The sequence below is a fragment of the Sus scrofa genome, chromosome 5 (assembly GCF_000003025.6).
Source record: "Sus scrofa isolate TJ Tabasco breed Duroc chromosome 5, Sscrofa11.1, whole genome shotgun sequence".
NCBI classification, from domain to species: domain Eukaryota; kingdom Metazoa; phylum Chordata; class Mammalia; order Artiodactyla; family Suidae; genus Sus; species Sus scrofa.
In genome coordinates this window covers 57,555,448-57,574,917 of record NC_010447.5, presented here as the reverse complement: position 1 = coordinate 57,574,917, position 19,470 = coordinate 57,555,448, and the positions used below count along the sequence as shown (strand labels likewise).

Below are 19,470 nucleotides of genomic sequence, written 5' to 3'. Positions count from 1 at the left end.
GTCCGACAGATTCCCCCTTCTAGCCCATGCTGACAATGATGTGCTGTGTACCAAGGCTCCCATCTCCATATCTGTGCTCCCACCCATGCAAGGAAATAGCTGTCATGGCAGTAAGATGCTCTTACTCTAAGGACCTGAACCCTGTAGTGCCAAGTGAAATCAATACAACTGGGAAATAGAAACGTGAATTTCCAGAAAAATGATGAGTTTTCTTTGTTGATATAGGGGTACTTACAGGTAAATTCTAGGCAAACCTTCCATGATACCTTCACCATGAGCTTGAAAAAGTGACAAAGGAGGCAGACTGATAAAATTTCCCCTTTCTGCACAGACAAATTTATTGGAAGCTATAAGTATGGACAGCAGAATCTTAGGGAAGATTTTCTGCCGTTAGAGCTATTCATTCTGCAACATGTGCTTGAGGCTCAAACAATACCTGGGATGGAAGGTGTTGCTGCAGTCCAGGTAGATATCCTGGTTCTGTCTCTTCCTCCCCCTGTATCCTTAGAACAACGTTTTTTTGTTTGTTTGTTTGTTTGGTCTTTTTGCCATTTCTTGGGCCGCTCCCGCGGCATATGGAGGTTCCCAGGCTAGGGGTCAAATCGGAGCTGCAGCCGCCAGCCTACACCACGTGGGATCCGAGCTGCGTCTGCAACCTACAGCACAGCTCACGGCAATGCCGGATCGTCAACCCACTGAGCAAGGGCAGGGATTGAACCCACAACCTCATGGTTCCTAGTTGGATTCGTCAACTACTGCGCCACGACGGGAATTCCAGGACAATATTTTAACTTCTCTGAGCCTTAGTTTTCCCCTCTGTAAAAGGGGGATGCTATCAGTCTTCAGCTTTGCTGGCAGTATTGGAAATAATGTGTGAGAAATGACACAGCAGAGTCCCTACTCAGTAAGTGCTCAATAAATGGTCCAGGCTAAGAGAATCATCACCACCGCCATCATTTCCCCATCACATTTTAACACTTATTTCTGCAGAACAAATATTAAAATAACTGGAAAGCAGTCGTTTACACCTCAGTGCTTATAATTAGCCTGCATGAATACCCAAGATAACCTCTTCCTTCTTTGAACTTTTCTACCACCGCTGATCCAAAAGAAGTGTGTCATTTTTTCTGAATCCCTAGAGTGTGCACTGTTTATATAACATAATTCTATATTTTAGTAAACAAGGCTGTGTATTATCTAGTGATTATTTTATGAATGTTGATCTTATTTCTCCACCCAAATTTAAACTGCATGAAGAATGGTCTGTGTTTTACACACCCTGTAAGTCTTTGGAATGCCCAGTGTAAGACTTGACCAAATCATGCCAGAGTTCTTTGGTAGAAGTGTATCTATTTAAACTAGACAGAAATGCCTACCTTCTGCTTCCCACGCATCTCTTCCCTATGGTGAGAATATTGCCTTGGGGAGGGATGAATATGGGGATGATCACCTGTCTGCAGGGGTCATTGAGACCAACCTTGCTTTTTCTTTTGTTCTTTTATATATAAAATTTCACAGTCTTGGCATGAAAGGCTTGCTTGCTTTTCTTTCTTTCTTTCTTCTTCTTTTTTTTTTTTTTTTTTGGTCTTTTTTATCTTTTTTAGGGCCACACCTGCAACATATGGAGGTTCCCAGGCTAGGGGTTGAATCCAAGCTGTAGCCGCTGGCCTACACCACAAAGGCTCATTTCTTAATTCAACAAACCCTTAATCATTCCCAGTGACATGCCAGGACCTGTGCCCAGGTGCAGAGATAAACAAGACACAGTCTTAGACCTCGAGTTGTCAATGATGTAATGGGGTGCAGGGGAGACAGAAGTAAACAAATATAAAACTTTCTGTGGGGAGATCCCATTGTGGCTCAGTGGTTAACGAATCCGACTAGGAACCATGAGGTTGTGGGTTTGATCCCTGGCCTGGCTCAGTGGGTTAAGGATCCAGCATTGCTGTGAGCTGTGGTGTAGGTTGCAGACGCGGCTCAGATCCCGAGTTGCTGTGGCTCTGGTGTAGGCCGGTGGCTACAGCTCTGATTTGACCCCTAGCCTGGGAACGTCCATATGCCACAGGAGCAGCCCAAGAAATGGCAAAACAAAACAAAACAAAACACACACACACACACACACACACACAAAACACTTTCTGTGATCTTAGGAAAAGAAATGTACATGAGGTATTATGAGAGCACTAAGTGAGACTATCAAAGAAGGCTTCTTGGAGGAAGTGACCCCAGCCCTCCGTCTCAAAGGATAGGTGTTGGGTAGTTGACATGGGAAGAGTTGGAAGTGGAGAGGAAGGAGTTTGAGGAATGGGAAGCATGAGCATAGTCCTGGTATCCTAAACTCATGTCGTGTCTGTGGGGAATCACACTACATAGAGGTCAAGGTGGCTGGACTTCAAAGCATACATGACACAAGGATATGAATCCTGCCAGGAGGAGGACGGGCACAGGGTCCCAGTCACAGTGGATCCCTTACGCTAAGTAAACAAGGAACTTGGCCTGAATCCTGTTGGGGATTCAGAGCCATTGAAAATGAAGGAGACCATGATTGATGATGTGTTTTACTCTGTGGTTTACCCTGACAGCTGTGTGGACGGATTTGATGGGGACGGCACCAGCTAAAAGAGTTTAGGCCCAACCTAGAGCACTCATAGTAGAGACAGAGGGGATCAGATAAGATTTAATTGAAATTGGCATGACTTGGTGATTAGTGAGATGTGACGGATGGAGGAGGAGGGGTGAGGAATCACAGGTGACTTTTCTCACTAGGATGAGTGGGTCCTTGGTAGGAACACCAGCTAAAGCAGAGAATATGAAAGGAGTAAAGGTATCAGGGGAAACAATGACTTGAGTCTGGATATGTTGAGTGTTGAATCTGAAAAGCATTGTGTCCCATTTGGGATGTATTAGCAATGAGCTCCTGCTGTATGGCACAGGGAACTATATCCAATCACGTGTGATAGAATATGATAGAAGATAATATGAGAAAAAAAATGCACATATATATGTATAACTGGGGTGCTTTGCTATACAGCAGAAATTGACAGATTACTGTAAGTCAACTACAGTAAAAATTTTTATTAAAAAATGAAAAACATTTTGTCATGTCTAGGCAGTAATTTCAGACAGTAAATAAGATATATGAAACTGGATTTCAATCCAAAATTGATTATTTACGCTTCATCAGGTTCTGGGCAGTAGTTTAAACTAAGTTACCCAAAGTATGGTCTGTGGATTAGCAGCTCAGCATCACCTAGGTATTTGCGTTAGAAATGCGAATTCTTAGGCCTGACCTGACATCAGACCTATTGTATCAGACTCTTGGGGTTGGTGCCAGGAAGCTCTTTTGAAAAACTCTGCAGGTAAATTGTAAAGTTTGAGAAACAAGGCTTCAAACTACACCCATGGTTAAGATCACCCATTGCTGAACTCATTTACTAATTTTAGGAGGGTTTTAAGATACAGACTCCTTAGGATTTTCTATGCAGATAGTCATATCATCTATGAATAGAAAACAGGTTTTTTCCTTCAGTTCTACTCTTTATGGTTTGTATTTATTTATTTATTTTTCTTTTTAGGGCTGCACCTGTGGCATCTGGAATTTCCCAGTCTAAGAGGCCAGTTAGAGCTGCGGCTGTCGGCCTGTGCCACAGAGATACCATATCACAGCTGCATCTGCGACCTATGCCACAGCTTGCAACACTGCTGGACCCTTAACCCACTGACTGGTGCCAGGAATTTAACCCGCATCCTCACGAACATGATGTCAGGTCCTTAACACACTGAGCCACAGTGGGAACCCCTGGTTTCTATTTCTTTATGCCTGACTGCATTTGCCAGAACTTTCAGTACTGTGTTGATAAGAGCTCTGAGAACCAAAATCCTTAACTTGTTCCTAATCTTAGAGAGAAAGCATTCAACCTTTCCCAATTAAATGTTAAATGTAGGTTTTTTTCTAGATGCTCTTTTTGGTTTCCCTCTATTTCTAGTTTGTTGAGAGTTTGTATCATGACCGGGTGAATTCTTTTCTGCATCAATTAATATGCTCATACAATTTTTCTCCTCTTGTCTGTTGATATAGTGCATTATGTTGATTGAGTTTTGGATATTGCACAAATATTGTATATATGGGATAAATCCCACTTGGTCTTGATATATTAGTATTTTTATATAATGCTATATTAGATACTAAAATTTTATAAATACTAAACTTTGTAAATATACACTAAAATTTTACAAATAAATTTATGGGATATATCGGTCAGTCTTTTTCTTTTTATTCTCTTTGATTTTGGTATCAGAAAATGTTATAAGGGCATGAGTGAAGTGATTAACTATATGGTGGTAGATAGTAGCTAGACTAGTGGTGATCACTTTATAGTGTATACAGATGCTCAATTATAATTCTGTACACCTGACTCTCGATAATAATTTTTAAAATGCACAAGGTTAAAACTGGCCTCATAAAATGAGTTGAGAAATGTTCCCTTCTTTGCATTTTCTGAAAGTGAATATTGTATTTTTAAATTTTTTCCCCCCAAGATTAATAATGTTCTGGAGAATCCCTCAGCATTGTGGGATGTTAAGGGAATTAAAAGCCAGCCTTGTACACTCCCCCTTCCCATTCAGAGTGTTCCTCAGTGGAGTCCACTGTGCATTAGCCAGAACAGGAAGCTTAGACTAGAAGATTCAGACTGTGGAGGAGATGTGACTTTGATGTGTATCTTCGACTCACTGGTATTTTAAGAAACTCTAAAGGAAGATTAGAGATTAACACTTGTGTAAGCAGCTTATAGGACAGCTAAAATGTTAATTACTCTCTAATTACTTGGTAACTGCCCTTTAACTCTTTTCCTGGATATATCTAGTAAATAACACTTCTCCATCAGTCAGAAAGGATCAAGAATCAAGGATTATAGAGTTAGAGAACAATTTTTTTTTAAGTATTCTATAGTGTTTAGATTTTAAATTGGCATAGAGGAAAACTCACTCTCTATGGTGTACAATTTTGTAAGTTGACAAATGCATAGAGTTGTGAACCTACCTTTACAATAAAGATACCAAATAATTCCATCATCCTTCAACAATTCCTTTCATTTCCCTCTAGGGTCTACTCCTCCTCTCAAGCCCTGGCAACCACTGGTCTGTTTTCCAGTCCTACAGTTTTGCCTTTTCCAGAACATCATAAATGAAATCACACAGTATAGAGCCTTTTGACTTTGGATTCTTTCCCTTAGAAAAATGTGTTTAATATTCAACTATAGAAGAATGTCATTACATTCACGTCACTTAATCCATCTGTCAGCTCTTTCTCTCTTTTCCTTTTCCCCCTTGGTTCCTGCTTGCTATATTTATCTTTTCTGTGAAATCCAGACACACCCAAGTTTCTTCCAGAAAAATTACTTGATCTTTGATCACCTTATTTAAACTCTGTGACCCTGTTACCTGGTTGACAAGATCAGAGATAGATCACTGACCAACAGTTAGCCACACTCGGCAAGGCAATGACCAATGAAGTGACCTGGTAGAAGAGCTGTGTCCGACAGAGGCAGGTGGGGACTGACTGGCTACTCTGCGCCAAGCCTCTAAGACTCAATGGCAGCAGGAGTAACAGAGCAGAGACAGAAAGAGCAGCCACTTGCAACAGGGAAGACTGGATACACTTTCTGAAGATAGGAGGTGACCAGATCTTCACAGTATCTTGAACAATGTTTCATTCTCCAGAAAGCCTTGCTGAGGCTGGTTGAGCTCCCTGTCTTCCAAGCTCCTCCTTGCCATATTTTTACCCTTTTCGCTGTTGTTTCTTTCTAGATGTTCAAAATTTTCTTCTTTGTTCAATTCCTTTCTGTTTCAAGAACCTCCTCCACTGAGTAGCACGGGAACTATAGCCAATCTCCTGGGATGGACCATGATGGAAAATAATATTTAAAAAAATAGAATGTATATACTTGTATGACTGAGACACACACACATATATATGTATACACATACATATATAGATTACGTATAGCAGAAATTGGTACAACACTGTAAATCAACTATAAGTAAGTAAATAAATAAATAACAATTATAACAGAGGGAGTGCCAAGTCACTCACACAAACAAGAACCTCCTTTATTATTCTCTTAGAGTATTCTCGTGATAGTTTCTTGATCTTCCTTTGAGGATGTCTTTATTCCACCTTTGTTCTTGAAGGATCAATTCACTTGATGATAGAATTCAGAGTTGGCAGCTCCATTCTTTCAGGGCTTGAAAAATGTGCTACTTCCTTCTGGCCCCCGCTGGGTCTGATGAGAAATCTTCTGTCTTTCACCAAAGAAGTGGAGAATGTAGAAGAATTGAACAGAGAAGCATCAAAACATCCATGGACCTCAGAAGTTCCCACTGCAGCTCAGCAGTAATGAGCCTGACTAGTATCCATGAGGATGCAGATTTGATCCATGGTCTTGCCCAATTGGTTAAGGTTCCAGTGTTGCCATGAGGTGTGGTGTAGGTAGAAGACGTGGCTTGAATCCTGGTTGCTGTAGCTGTGGTGTAGGCCAGCAGCTGTAGCTCTGATTCGACCCCTAGCCTGGGAACTCTCATATGCTTCTGTGTGGCTCTAAAAAGAAAAAGAAAAAAACATCCACAGACCTGATGTGTAGGGGTAGAGACAAGGAGGTGCATAATAATGGAGACAAAGGCGGGAGCGGAAAGAACCCACCAGAGACAAAAACCTCTACTGGTTCTGCAAGCTGTTTGCTGCCTTCAAAACTGTAATTTTGGTAAACACCAAGGGAAATCTTACTGAAAAAACCCTTCAAGCTGGTTAGCTGCCATGTAATCTGCTTGGGGCTACAGGTTAAGAATCTCTCGCTGCCTGCAAAGGATAAATTGACCTTCTTTCTCTGTAATCTTATGGGGTACAATTTAGAGAAGCGCAGTGCAATTCACTAACAATGCATGAGAGGGACCAGCAACACAGACATCTTGACCCAGGTCTGCTTCACTGTAGCATAGTAGAAAGACAGCTGAATATGCCAGGTTGTTGCAGGTATGGGCTTTGCTCCTGGATCCCCTATTAACTTCATAAGCAGTCTTGAAAAAAAAATCATTTAATTCCTCTCTGACAAACCTGTCAAAAGAGCTTAACGATCCTGGCATATGAACTAAGGTCTAAAGTCAGAGTTCCATGTGGCTTAGTGGGTTACAAACCTGACTAGGATCCATGAGGATGTGGGTTCAATTCCTGGCCTCACTCAGTGGGTTAAGGCTCCAGTGTTGCCTTGAGCTGTGGTGTGGGTTGCAGATATGGCTCAGATCCCCGTTGCTGTGGCTGTGGTGTAGGCTGGAAACTGCAGCTCCAATTCAACCCCTAGCCTGGGAATTTCCATATGCTGTGGGTGCAGCCCTAAAAAACAAAAATATATATATATATAACTAAAAAGTGAGGTACAGACTAATAAGAGGGGCTCAAGGCAATTGGAAGACCAAAGCCACGGGTTCCACCGAATGGGATTGCAGCCCAGGCTGTACACCCTAAAGATTCTGGAAGTGGAAAAACCAGCAATCAACTCTCAAATAAATGTCATCAGTTAAGGGTTCCCAGCCAGCACTTGGGCTCTTTGTCTGTTCTGTCACTGAGTTTTAGTTTATTCCTATTTTGTGATTTCATCTCTCTGAGAAAATAATTTTTTTTTTTTTTTTTTTTGGTCTTTTTGCCTTTTCTAGGGCTAATCCCGCAGCACATGGAGGTTCCCAGGCTAGGGGTCGAATCAGAGCTGTAGCCGCCGGCCTACACCACAGCCACAGCAACGCCAGATCCAAGCTGTGTCTGCGACCTACACCATAGCTCATGGCAACGCCAGATCCTTAACCCACTGAGCAAGGCCAGGGATTGAACCCGCAACCTCATGGTTGCTAGTTGGATTCGTTAACCACTGAGCCACGAAGGGAACTCCTGAGAAAATACTTACAATATCAGTTAGGGAGAGAGATTGGTACTTCTCCATGACACTGTTCACTTGATTCAGCCCATCCCCACTGAAGCAGGGGATGCTGTGGTTAACCCTCTTCTTTCCAGCTGTCTAGCGTCCCTAAGAATTACATGATGTGGTGTGTGTGTGTGTGTGTGTATGAGAAGAGACAGAGACAGAGAGAGTGTGCATGGGTGCGTGTTTATCAGGGAAAGGAAAGATGGCAGGTAGCGAAGACTAAAGGGGACAAAAGATATTGGATCACAATCTACAACTCCCTCCTTGGCCATCAACACTGTGCATGTGTTTGTGAATTCAATACCTATTTATTGACAGGGGAGAGCCCAAATCAGGTTGTAAGAGAATCCACTTATCAGAAAAGCCTGTCCCAGTCTCACCCCAACACTCTTCCAACTTCTTTGCCCGTGGGCTGATGCTCTTAAGACTATGACGACAGGATTAAGCAGCATGTGGGTATTACAGAGAGATAAATCTCGATGCAAAGATCGTTTATTCACCTTCTGTGAAGCAGGCAACTGGACAACTTATAGGAGAAACATTCAGCTCTGTTGTGAGTATTTCTCAACTTCTGGAGAGTTTAAGCAGGATATTATCAGAAGGCTTTTGCAGTGGGGTGGGGTTGGGGGTTGACCCTGCTCTAAAACAAAGAAATGGAAGAGGAGAACATGCTCAGCCCATGGACCTGGACCAGGGCTTGGGAATGGAGATGGGAGAAAATATGGAGGAAATACACCCAAACTTCCTCATCAGGCCATATGACAAGCTACTATGTGAAATGATTTATTACAAGGCCACTGCAAACCTTGATGACTAAATTCATCTCCAAGGAACCCCCAACTGACTCTCCCTTTTGGTGGCTCCAAAGCAAATAGTTTTCTGGGAAAGGAGGGATCTGGGCCACTGCATAACCACAGAGAAAACAGTTCTCTACTCCCAGGACATGCTTGAAAACTTGGTCCAGGCACGAGAGGCTGACATGAGAGTGGGAGGAAGAAGGGAAAGAGCAGAGAGCCAGGAGGGGAGTGACTGCAGTGCAGGGCAGGGTAGGGCCCTGCAGAGCAAGGTTAAAGTGTTTGTTTGTGTCTAGTTGAGGAAAGGTACTTGCTGGATATTTGCTTCTGGTGTTTTTTTTTTTTTTTTTTTTTCCCCATGGCTTAGGTTTTCGACTTCCTTGTCTCTCTGATTTATTTGATTTTCTCTGCCTCAGTGGGACCCCAGGTGACATTGAGGGGTCCCACCTTGTCAGTGGAAGCAACTATATCCCCATCTATATCCGCCCTATCTTAGTCCATCAACAATGGAATTGTCTATCTGCCCATATCTTTGCTGAGAAAGAGGGATTTTGAAGCCTAGGGTGACAAATAGTAGGATTAGAGAGTTTGACTCAAGAATCTTCAGCATCTGCCCTTCCTTAGCTAGAATTTATGGAGCGGCATCCTCTGCAGCTTCCTACAGCCAAGCTCTGCTGCCTGGGGTATAATGGAACGCTAACCCCAGATCCCTGGAAAACTGTGTCTTGAAATAATACATTGCCGTATCCACGTCTTTCTGCAGAAGAAGAGTTTGTAATCTTCAAAAGGGGAAGGTCTAACATTGCTTTAAAAACAGGAAAATACTCTGCCTCACAAAGGCATGAATTACTTGATACTTTTGGACGCAAAAGTATGAACCCCACTCCTATAGCTAAAATCAGGTCTCGTACTAGGTTCAGGATTATTGCAGGATGCCCTTGGAATTCCTAGGAAAACAAGGTCAGGATAAGATCAGCCCAAGGTGACATCTGTGACTAACAGGCATGACTTCCAAGTCAGGACAAGGTCATATCTGTTCTGCTCCTCCCAATGGTTTTACAGGGAGAACTGGAGGGAAAGTCTATGACAGAAACATCCTATGGATTGGTTGACTGTCCTAAGTACTCCAAAAAGTGAAATGTACATGAAATGTACAGTACAATAAACACAATAAAAATTGTTAGCCATAGTGCAAATCCCGAGGGCCCTGTGGACCCAGGGATTAGCCAGGCAACTGCTATGTAACTCTTTCCTAGGAGAATTCTTTTACATAATACATCACACTTAGACATGCACTCTAAGTCTAGAGCTGCAACTTCAGAACTACATAAACATGGAGTTCCCATTGTGGAGCAGTGGAAGTGAATCCAACTAGTATCCATGAGGATGCAGGTTTGATCCCTGGCCTTGTTCAGTGCGTTGGGGATCCATTGCTGCTGTGAGCTGTGATGTAGGTCGCAGACACAGCTCGGATCCCACTTTGCTGTGGCTGTGACGTAAGCTGGCAGCTACAGCTCTGATTCGACCCCTAACCTGGGAACTTCCATATGCCACAGACTCAGCACCCCCCCAAAAAAAAATTGTATAAACATGCAAAAGAAACTTGCCAGAGAAAAGGGAAGTGTAATCAGGAGTACAGGGAAGTCAAGGGTAATTGTTAAGTTCATTGGGGTTGCCATTGGGAGTGTCAAAGGAATTCAAGGAAAGCTTCTTAAGAAAGAATTTCGAGACCAGAAATAAATTAATCGTTGGGGTGTTTGACGGAGGAAGAGGATTACCTAGCAAGTTGCAGATGACAGTTCCCTCTCTGGTGCACGACAAGGACTTGTCAGCAGATGGTCCAGGAGAAGTGGTGTGGGAGTCCCAGTGAAGCTGTGTTGCAGTCATGAATTTGTTTGCATGGCTTCTTAGACTGTCAGAAGTTCAATGGCAGAGTTACTCTTTTTTGTGTACTTTTCACTAAACTCTACATTCATTCCCCTTATTTTCCCCATTATCCTACAAAGAAGATATTTGATTCATTTTATAGATGGAATGAGGCCTAGAGAGGTTATGCAATTTATTCAAGAACACACTGTTTTGTGGAGCAGGAATTTGAAATGGTTTGCTTTCGATCCTAAAGTATCTACTCTTTGCACTGGTTTGCCCCCCTGCTTAGGGTTACCTTAGATCTTCCTATTATAGACTTTAGATTTGACATAATAGGATCCCAGTTGGAGGTGCCAGATAACAAAGAAGATGTCCAGTTATATTTGAATTTCAGATCAACAACAACAACAAAAGTTTCTAAGTATATACCATGAAATATTTAGGATAGACTTATACTTAAAAATCACTTGTTGTTTATCTGAAATTCAAATTCAACTGGATGTCCTGTATTTTTATCTGTGAATCTGGCAATCCTAATCTCAGGAGGCTCTCTAGATTAGAGGAGGGGATGTTTGTAGTTTCTTATTGCTTTGAAAGGGTTGGGAAGGCCCAAAGATTTGATCTGAGAGTTTCTCTAGTTTTCCTTTGTGGCTTTGTCAGAGCTGGGATATACCCATTACTGGTGGCACAACTCTGAGGGCAATGCTGTTCTTGGCTACCCGCCAGCCATTCCCATGGTCCCAGCCGCTCTTGGCAGAGGCATCGTCTTTGCCTGTTTACAAGGGCAGGAGAGGGCCCTCAGCACAAGCATTGGATTCAGTGAGCAGAGGAGCTATCAGTACATTTCCTAAAACCACTGAGGGTTTAGGTCAAGATCAGCTGATGCCTTCCCTGTGGTTTGATGGAGAAGGTCAAGGGTTCAGGATCTTATAACCTAAGGTTCAAGGTATTGGTTCAGTCTCTTCAAATATTTGCGCACACATTCAGAAAATATATATGGCATACTTACTATGTTCCAGGTACTGTGGTAGGTTGTGAGGCTACAGAAATGAATAAAGACTGAAAAAGCAACTTCATGAAGCATCTCCTAGTGGGGTGATTAAGACAAAATCCATTGCATGAGCAGGTGATCAAGGCCCTGGCCAGGTTCACCATCACCCTGTTCCAGATCACAGATTAGTCAATGTGTTTCTATTGAACAAGTTGAAGACTGGCAGGAGAGAATGAAAACAGCAATTGGGGAAAAGAAATAAGGGTAGTTATCTTGGAAGTAAGGATTTACTAATTAGCAAGATTTGGAGGGTAATACAGAAAAGGAAAAATATCTTGGAGGCAAGGGTAAATAATTTAACATGATTTTGAGAATAATAAGAAAAAGTTAATACAGTTTAATACAACATAAGACTTGAAGAATGAGCAGTGTGGCAGAGAGATAGAAAGATGGTTAGCACAAGCCAAACATTGTCAGGGAGAATTGAAGTTAAGAATATGAGCATAAACCTATAATGGATGAAATATGGAATTCCATGAAAACAAGCTCCCAGGCCGATTATGGAAGAGGTTGGCTCAAGGTTGGAGATTAAGGCTGGTTGGAAGGCCTTTGGAGTTTTTAAGAATCTTCCTTTCTGGAGTAATTATTATTGACTCTTGTTATAGAAGAGGTACAAGAAAAAAATCCTGTTTATTACATGCTATTGTAACATTGAATAACAATAATTTGTTATGTTCTTTTTTGTTATGTTCTTTCATTTGTTCTTAAAAGAATGACAATGTACATTTCTGAAGCTATAACAAAAGTCTAGGAAAACCAGGTTGGATAGGTCTTGATTTGGGTAGGAGATAATGTTCAAGATTTCTGAGAAATACATGAATACAAAGTTAAAGCATAAACTTGCTATTTAATCACTCTGCATCGATTTCCCTCTGTGTGTGTGTGTGTGTGTGTGTGTGTGTGTGTTTGTTGGGATATGGAATACTTTCATAGTGCTGGTATACCTGGTTCAGTTTCCCCTCTGACAAGATGACAACATTGTCATCCCCTAGAACTAGGAAAGAAGTCTCTGGATCACATGAGGATTAAATAAAATAAGGACCATAAAGAAAAATGGCCATTAAAAAATGGGTCAATAATGGAGTTCCCACTGTGGAACAGTAGGTTAAGGACCTGGCATTGCCACAGCTGTGGCTTAGGTCACCACTGTGGCTCGGATTTGATCCCTGGCCAGGGAACTTCGTATGCTGCAGATGCGGCCAAAAAAATTTTAAAAATGGGTCGATAAACATTTATAGTCAGGTTATTTGACAGCTGGATTGAAAAATACCATGACTTAAAGAACGTTTCAGTGCTGTAGAGACTGTAGATATTCTTTAGTTCTTTCTCTCCCTTTATAGATGGTGGAACTGGTGATCAAAGAGAAGTACCTCATTATAATAAATGCACACAGAAAGCTGGTGGCAGATTTATTGGAAGAACAAATCTACCCAGATTTTTGAAATCTATCCATTTTCATTTTATAGCCCACTATACTGAGTGCTGCCATTGATTTATATCATATATTTTTCTTTTTGTCTTTTTTAGGGCCGCATCCATGGCATATGGATGTTCCCAGGATAGGGGTCTAATCAGAACTATAGCTGCCAGCCTACACCGCAGCCACAGCAACACCAGATCTGAGCCGTGTCTGCGACCTACACCACAGCTAATGGAAACGCTGGATCCTTAACCCACCGAGCGAGGCCAGAGATCAAACCTGCAACCTGATGGTTCCTGGTTGGATTCATTTCCGCTGTGCCATGAAGGGAACACTTATATCATATTTTCTTAAAAATTCCTTGAAAAGATGATAACTTCTCCCTTTTGATGGCAACACAAAGTACTGAGCCTCTTTATCAAGGGGCTTCCCACCCCCCCAAATTTATCCTAAAGGTCTAACAAGGAATGGTCCTCATAACTTGAAGGGTCTTTTTTTTTTTTTTTTTCTCTTACCCTCTAAGGAGCCTCAAAGACAACCACCAGCCACCCAAGAGCATTCAGAATGAGTGACAACACGACATTGGCTCCTCCAACTTCAAACCAGGGTCCCACCACCCCACGCAAAGGGCCCCCCAAGTTCAAGCAGAGGCAGACTCGTCAGTTCAAGAGCAAGCCTCCTAAGAAAGGTGTGAAAGGGTAAGACCCAGAGGAAAAGGAAAATTTCTCCTGTTGTTCCCCCCACTCCCCGCCAAGACTGCTTTGGTTTTGAGAAATAAATGCTCACGATATCAAACAGAGTTTTAAAAATTTTCCATCCCACCCTCTGCTTTTCTCTATAACAGAATCTTTGCTGAATCATGTTTTCAGTCTTGGAATCTTTTCTCGCTCAACTCCTAGATCTCCAGCCAAATTTAACATGGAAAATTGAACCTTTCACAGTGACTTTTGACTTGACCTTCTAGACTTTTCTTTTGTTTTTGGCTGCCTCGCGGCATGTGGAGATCCCCGGCCAGAGATCAGATCTGAGCCACAGCTGTGGCATTGTCAGATCCTTTAACCCACTGTGCCAGGCTGGGGTTTGAACCTGCGTGCTTAAGCTGCATGTTGCTGATCCAGCTGCACCACATCAGGAACTCCAGACCTTCTGGACATTTCTTGACCACTCTTCTTTGCTGACATAACCTGTGCTTTAATCTGGAATAAGGAACCACTCCCAGAAGCTAGTTTGTTTTTATGGCTTTGCATCTTCTCTACTCAGTTCTTTGTGTTTCCCTTTCTCTCCTTGGTGAAATCTTATTTTTCAGCACACACTCATGTTAATTGCTTTTTGAATCCCTTAGACAAATACTGTCTAACTCCCTCAGACAAATACTGTCATTACTTCTATGTTTGCATTTGCCATGGTAAACTTGTATTGTCTTATATTGCATTTATTTACTTTCATCTGTTCCTTGAGACTGAGATCCTGCAAAGAAAATGTGTGCTTGCTTTTTCCTTAACTCCCTGTGCCAAACACAATGCTAAGGACATAGTAGATGATTAATACCCACTTTTGGATAACTAAACAAATGGCAAAATCAAACATTTTTATGCATTTCATATTGCATTGTCATTCCAATTACTTGTTTTCTTTTTTCTTTTCGGCCATGCCTGTGGCATGTGGGAATTCCCAGGCCAGGGGTTGAACCCACAGCGGCAGTAATCCCAGGCCATTGCAAGAAAATGCCAGACCCTAACCTGCTGTGCCACAAGAGAAGCCCTTCAATTTCTATTTTTAAAAATAGAGTTTGACTAAATCGCCCCACTGATCATTTTTTTTCTGGCTCTCAATTGTCTTCGGTTAAGTTTTTACAGAGGGAAATTCTCTCTCCTTTGGGACACTTTGTCTAAAACCTGCCTGAGTGACATTTTCTTTGACTCGGCTCAATGCAAACCAAAGGAGTTTCTCAAATACAAAAACTTAAACCTCTTCTTCTTTCCCTTTGAATAAGGAAACTCCTCACGTAGCTCATTTCAGGATCCTTTCGCTCTGATATCAGCTAATTTCTCTGTGCTTTTTCTGTAGGTTTGGAGATGACATTCCAGGCATGGAGGGGCTAGGAACAGGTGAGACACCCTAAAATTTGAGTGAGAACTTTACCTTTGGAGTTTTACCTTTTTTTCTACTTCAGGCCTCAAGGGGCAGTTGAAAGTCACCAGAAATACCTAAGGCAGCAGATTCTAGAAATGTGGGGTGTTTTTTTGTTTGTTTGTTTTTGCTTTTTGTTTGCTATTTTAGGGCCACACCTGTGGCATATGAGGTTCCCAGGCTAGGGGTCAAATTGGAACTACAGCTGCCAGCCCACACCACAGCCACAGCCACAGCAATGCCAGATCCGAGCCACATCTGCAACCTACACCACAGTTCACAGCAACGCCAGCCAGATCCTTAACCCACTGAGTGAGGCCAGGGATCGAACCCGCATCCCCATGGATACAAGTCGGGTTCATTAACCACTGAGCCACAATGGGAACTCCCTCCCTGGGGCTTTAATTTAACCTCCTAAGTAAGTCTGTGTGTGCCCAGAAGCAAAGACTCTAAAAGAAACCAGGAGTTCCTGTTGTGGTTCGGTGGTAATGAACCTAGCTACTATCCATGAGGATTTGGGGTTTGATCCCTGGCACCACTCAGTGGGTTAAGGATCCAACATTTCCCGGCATCGCCATGAGCTGTGGTGTAGGTTGCAGATATGGCTCGGATCCTGTGTTGCTGTGGCTGTGAAATAGGCTGGCAGCTCCAATTAGACATCTAGGCTGGGAACTTCCATATGCCATAGGAGCAGCTCTAAAAAATAAAATAAAAAATGAAATATAAATAAATAAAAGAAATCAGACTAGGCCCAAAATTTAATGAATCCTCTTGTTTGGTTAAATACCTTTGAGGTCACATGATGGTGAATTGTAGATATTCATGGTAGAAAGTGTCTCAGAGTGAGTCTGGCCCAACATCTTAATTTTTCGGAAGAGAAATCTGAGACTTAGAGGAATTAAGTGACAGTCTGAGGCCACAGACTGAGGTATTGGAAACAGGGGCGGGGCCTGAAGAGCCTTTCCAGTGCATGAGGCAAACCACTCCCTCATCAACTTCCTCTTTCTACACATCCTCTGGCACCCAGAACCAGGGCCCCCTGCCCCCAACACACGAAAATATCAGGTACAATATGTTTTCATTGGCAGGAATTTTTATTTGTTGGACAATGCATGTAAATGGTTGAATGTCCTTTTAAAAAGTTAATAGACATTTTTAAAGCACAGTTTTAGGTTTATAGATAAACTAAGAAAAATTACAGAGTTCCTATACAACCCTCTGCCACCTTCCTCCCCCTGTACATAGTTCCCCCTATTATTAATATCTTGCCTTAATGTGGCCCCTTTGTTAGACTTCATGGACCAGTATTGCTACAGAAACTGAAATAGCTTGTTCACTCTTTGTGTTGTCCATTTCTGTGGGTTTTCACAAATACACAGTATCATATATCCACCATGACATGTTCATACAGAATTGTTTCACTGTCCCACCCTCTCCAATCTCCCTCCCTACAAACTCCTGACAACCACTGATCTTTTTACTTTCTGTATAGTTTGGCCTTTTCCAAATACTCCTACAGCTGAGGTCATATAATATGAGTTCTTTCACTTAGTAACTTTTTTTTTTGTCTTTTTGCCATTTCTTGGGCCACTCCCATGGCATATGGAGGTTCCCAGGCTAGGGGTTGAATCAGAGCCATAGCTGCTGGCCTACGCCAGAGCCACAGCAACACAGGATACGAGCCGCGTCTGTGACCTACACCACAGCTCATGGCAACACCAGATCCTTAACTTACTGAGCAAGGCCAGGGATCAAACCTGCAACCTCATGGTTCCTAGTCAGATTCGCTAACCACTGAGCCACTATGGGAACACCTCACTTAGTAACATTTAACTAAGGTTCCTCGATGTCCTTACATGGCTTGATAGTTCATTTCTTTTCATCGCTGAATACTATTTCATTGCACAGTTGTATCACAATTTATTTATCCTATTGAAGGACATCATGATTGCTTCCAAGTTTTGGCGAGAAAATTGCTATAAACATGCTTGTGAAGGTTTCTTTGTGTGCACAGATTTTCAACTCATCCAATGTACTTTTAAAAGGTTTTAAAAGTATAGTTGATTTACAATGTTCTGTCTATTTCTGCTGTACAGCAAAGTGACTCAGTCATACATTTATATACAATCTTTTTCTCATATTATCTTCCCTCATGGTCTATCCCAAGTGATTGGATATCTCCCTGTGCTATAAAGCAGGACCTCATGGCTTATCCAACACACTTTTGATAAATGGTGATGCCCTTAACAATCAAAGTCTTTAACAGGCAGTTCTCAATATATCTGCTTTTTGTTGTCCAATTCCACTCCTGGGATTCCACATAGAATTTCTATCCACTTTTATAAAATTCATATGCTATTCTTTTTCTTTTCTCTTTTCTTTTGTTTTTTAGGGCCGCACTTGCAGGCACATGGAATTTCCCAGGCTAGGGTTTGAATCGGAGCTATAGCTGCTGGCCACAGCCACAGCCACAGCAACGCCAGATCCGAGCTGTGTCTGCAACCTACACCATAGCTCACAGCAACACCAGATCCTTAACCCACTGATCAAAGACAGGGACCAAATCTTCATCCTCATGGATACCAGATTCCCTTCTGCTGCACCCCAACAGGAACTCCAATTCTTCTAAATCAACTGCTTCTGTATTTTGGCCAGGTGTATATAAGACTAGCAAATACATTTTGGACTCTGAAATATATCCTGAACTCTGCCAACTTATTTGGAATGATGGCAAGAGATTTCTACTGGGGGAAACTCTGAAGTGGTTGACCTGGTTCTAGTCCAATCTCTACAACTATGAGATTTTTTTCCTAGGTGTTTAATCTCTCTGGCTATCAGCCAGCTTCTCCATAACTTGAGAATGATAGTATTTTATTGTTGATGCAAGGGGTCTGGATGAGAGGATGACTTGAGGTCATTTCTCAGAGTGCAATTGGACAGAGGCATTTTGAATGTAAAGAAATTGAAGAGCAGTCAGACAAACCCAAGGAGCACATCTGGACTGGTAGGGAGTAAGGAGAATGGCTTTCGAGACCAGGCAAATTTAAAGCATCCCTATTTCTCATTTTAACCCTTGGCCTCATGAGAATTCCCCCTCTGCTCCCACCTTACTGGTTGGGCTTTGGTGAGACTCCGTGCGATCAGAGAGCTGCAGTCCACAGGATAGCCCCTGTCCAAAGCCTTGGATCACCCCCCTTTCCCCCACCCCCAAAAAGATGCAAAATGAAACCAACACAGATACGGGGGGTGGGGGGCCTCTGTTTAAGGGGCTCTCCAGAGCTCAGCAGAGGATTAATTAAACAACTGGTCTGAACTTTCCTGGGCTGCAGGGCCATTCCAGGTAACTTCCCAGTCACCTGATTAATGGAGAGGAGAGAGGAGTAAACCTTTCGAGCAGAAGAGGTTCTTGTGGGGGTGAGGATGGCTTCTAAGTTCTTGTACTTCTCTTGCAGATATCACGGTGATCTGTCCCTGGGAGGCATTCAGCCACTTGGAATTGCACGAGCTCGCTCAGTTTGGGATCATCTAAGGCACCAGGGGTTTTGCCCCCTCTCAACAGCATCTGCTGTGACTTTGATTACTTCTGCCCTGCTGATCTGCCAGAGTTCTTGACATGCAGCTGCTGAAAGTGGTTTCTTTGGTTTGCACAGTCATTTCCCATAAGTCACTACTAAATGTTCTCTTAGTGTCAGACGCCCATGCAGTGTAGTTAGCTCAGAATAGTGGGTGAAATCAACGTTTGATAGGGCATTTCAAATGTTTCTACTTTGTCCTATCAGCTAGTTAGAAGTCATCACTATTTCTCTAAAGTTGAATCCTTTAAATCTGTCTTTGCTCAGCATTCATGATAATTGGTGGTAGGCTTAAGATACCATTTATGTCATTCCTTGCCCCTTTTTCATTTAATAAAGGAGCTATTTACCTTGAATCTCATGATAAGTTCTATTAAATGCTATATGCAAATATATGATGCCCTGTTCTGAGAACCAGCGAAATAGAGAAAGCAGAGTCACACAAGAAATAAGGACAGGGCATGTGAAAGAGCATAAGGTTAACACTCAAGTCCTGATTCTGCTTTGTAACTTTGTAAATCATGAGCTTTCTGAGTCTAAATTATTTTTTCCTTTTTATGGCAGCACCTGCAGCATATGGACATTCCTGGGCTAGGGGTGGAATCAGAGCTACAGCTAAGGCCTGCGCCACAGGCACAACAGCAGCAGATCTAAGCTGAATCTG

At 42.3% G+C, this 19,470-nt stretch overlaps 1 protein-coding gene across 3 annotated transcripts in view; it reads left to right on the top strand.

The window, feature by feature from the left end:
• PDE6H (phosphodiesterase 6H) overlaps positions 1 to 19,470 on the top strand; it is a 26,877-nt gene extending 7,407 nt beyond the window's left edge. For 2 of the 3 annotated variants that reach the window (XM_021090956.1, XM_021090955.1), the window contains exons 3-5: positions 13,628 to 13,802; positions 15,172 to 15,212; positions 18,687 to 19,470. In XM_021090956.1, coding sequence (XP_020946615.1) covers positions 13,669 to 13,802; positions 15,172 to 15,212; positions 18,687 to 18,763 — 252 coding nt within the window. In that variant the 5' untranslated portion in view covers positions 13,628 to 13,668 and the 3' untranslated portion in view covers positions 18,764 to 19,470. Of the gene's footprint in view, positions 1 to 13,627; positions 13,803 to 15,171; positions 15,213 to 18,686 lie in introns of those variants that run through there. The other variant, NM_001244244.1, reaches the window with a different exon arrangement.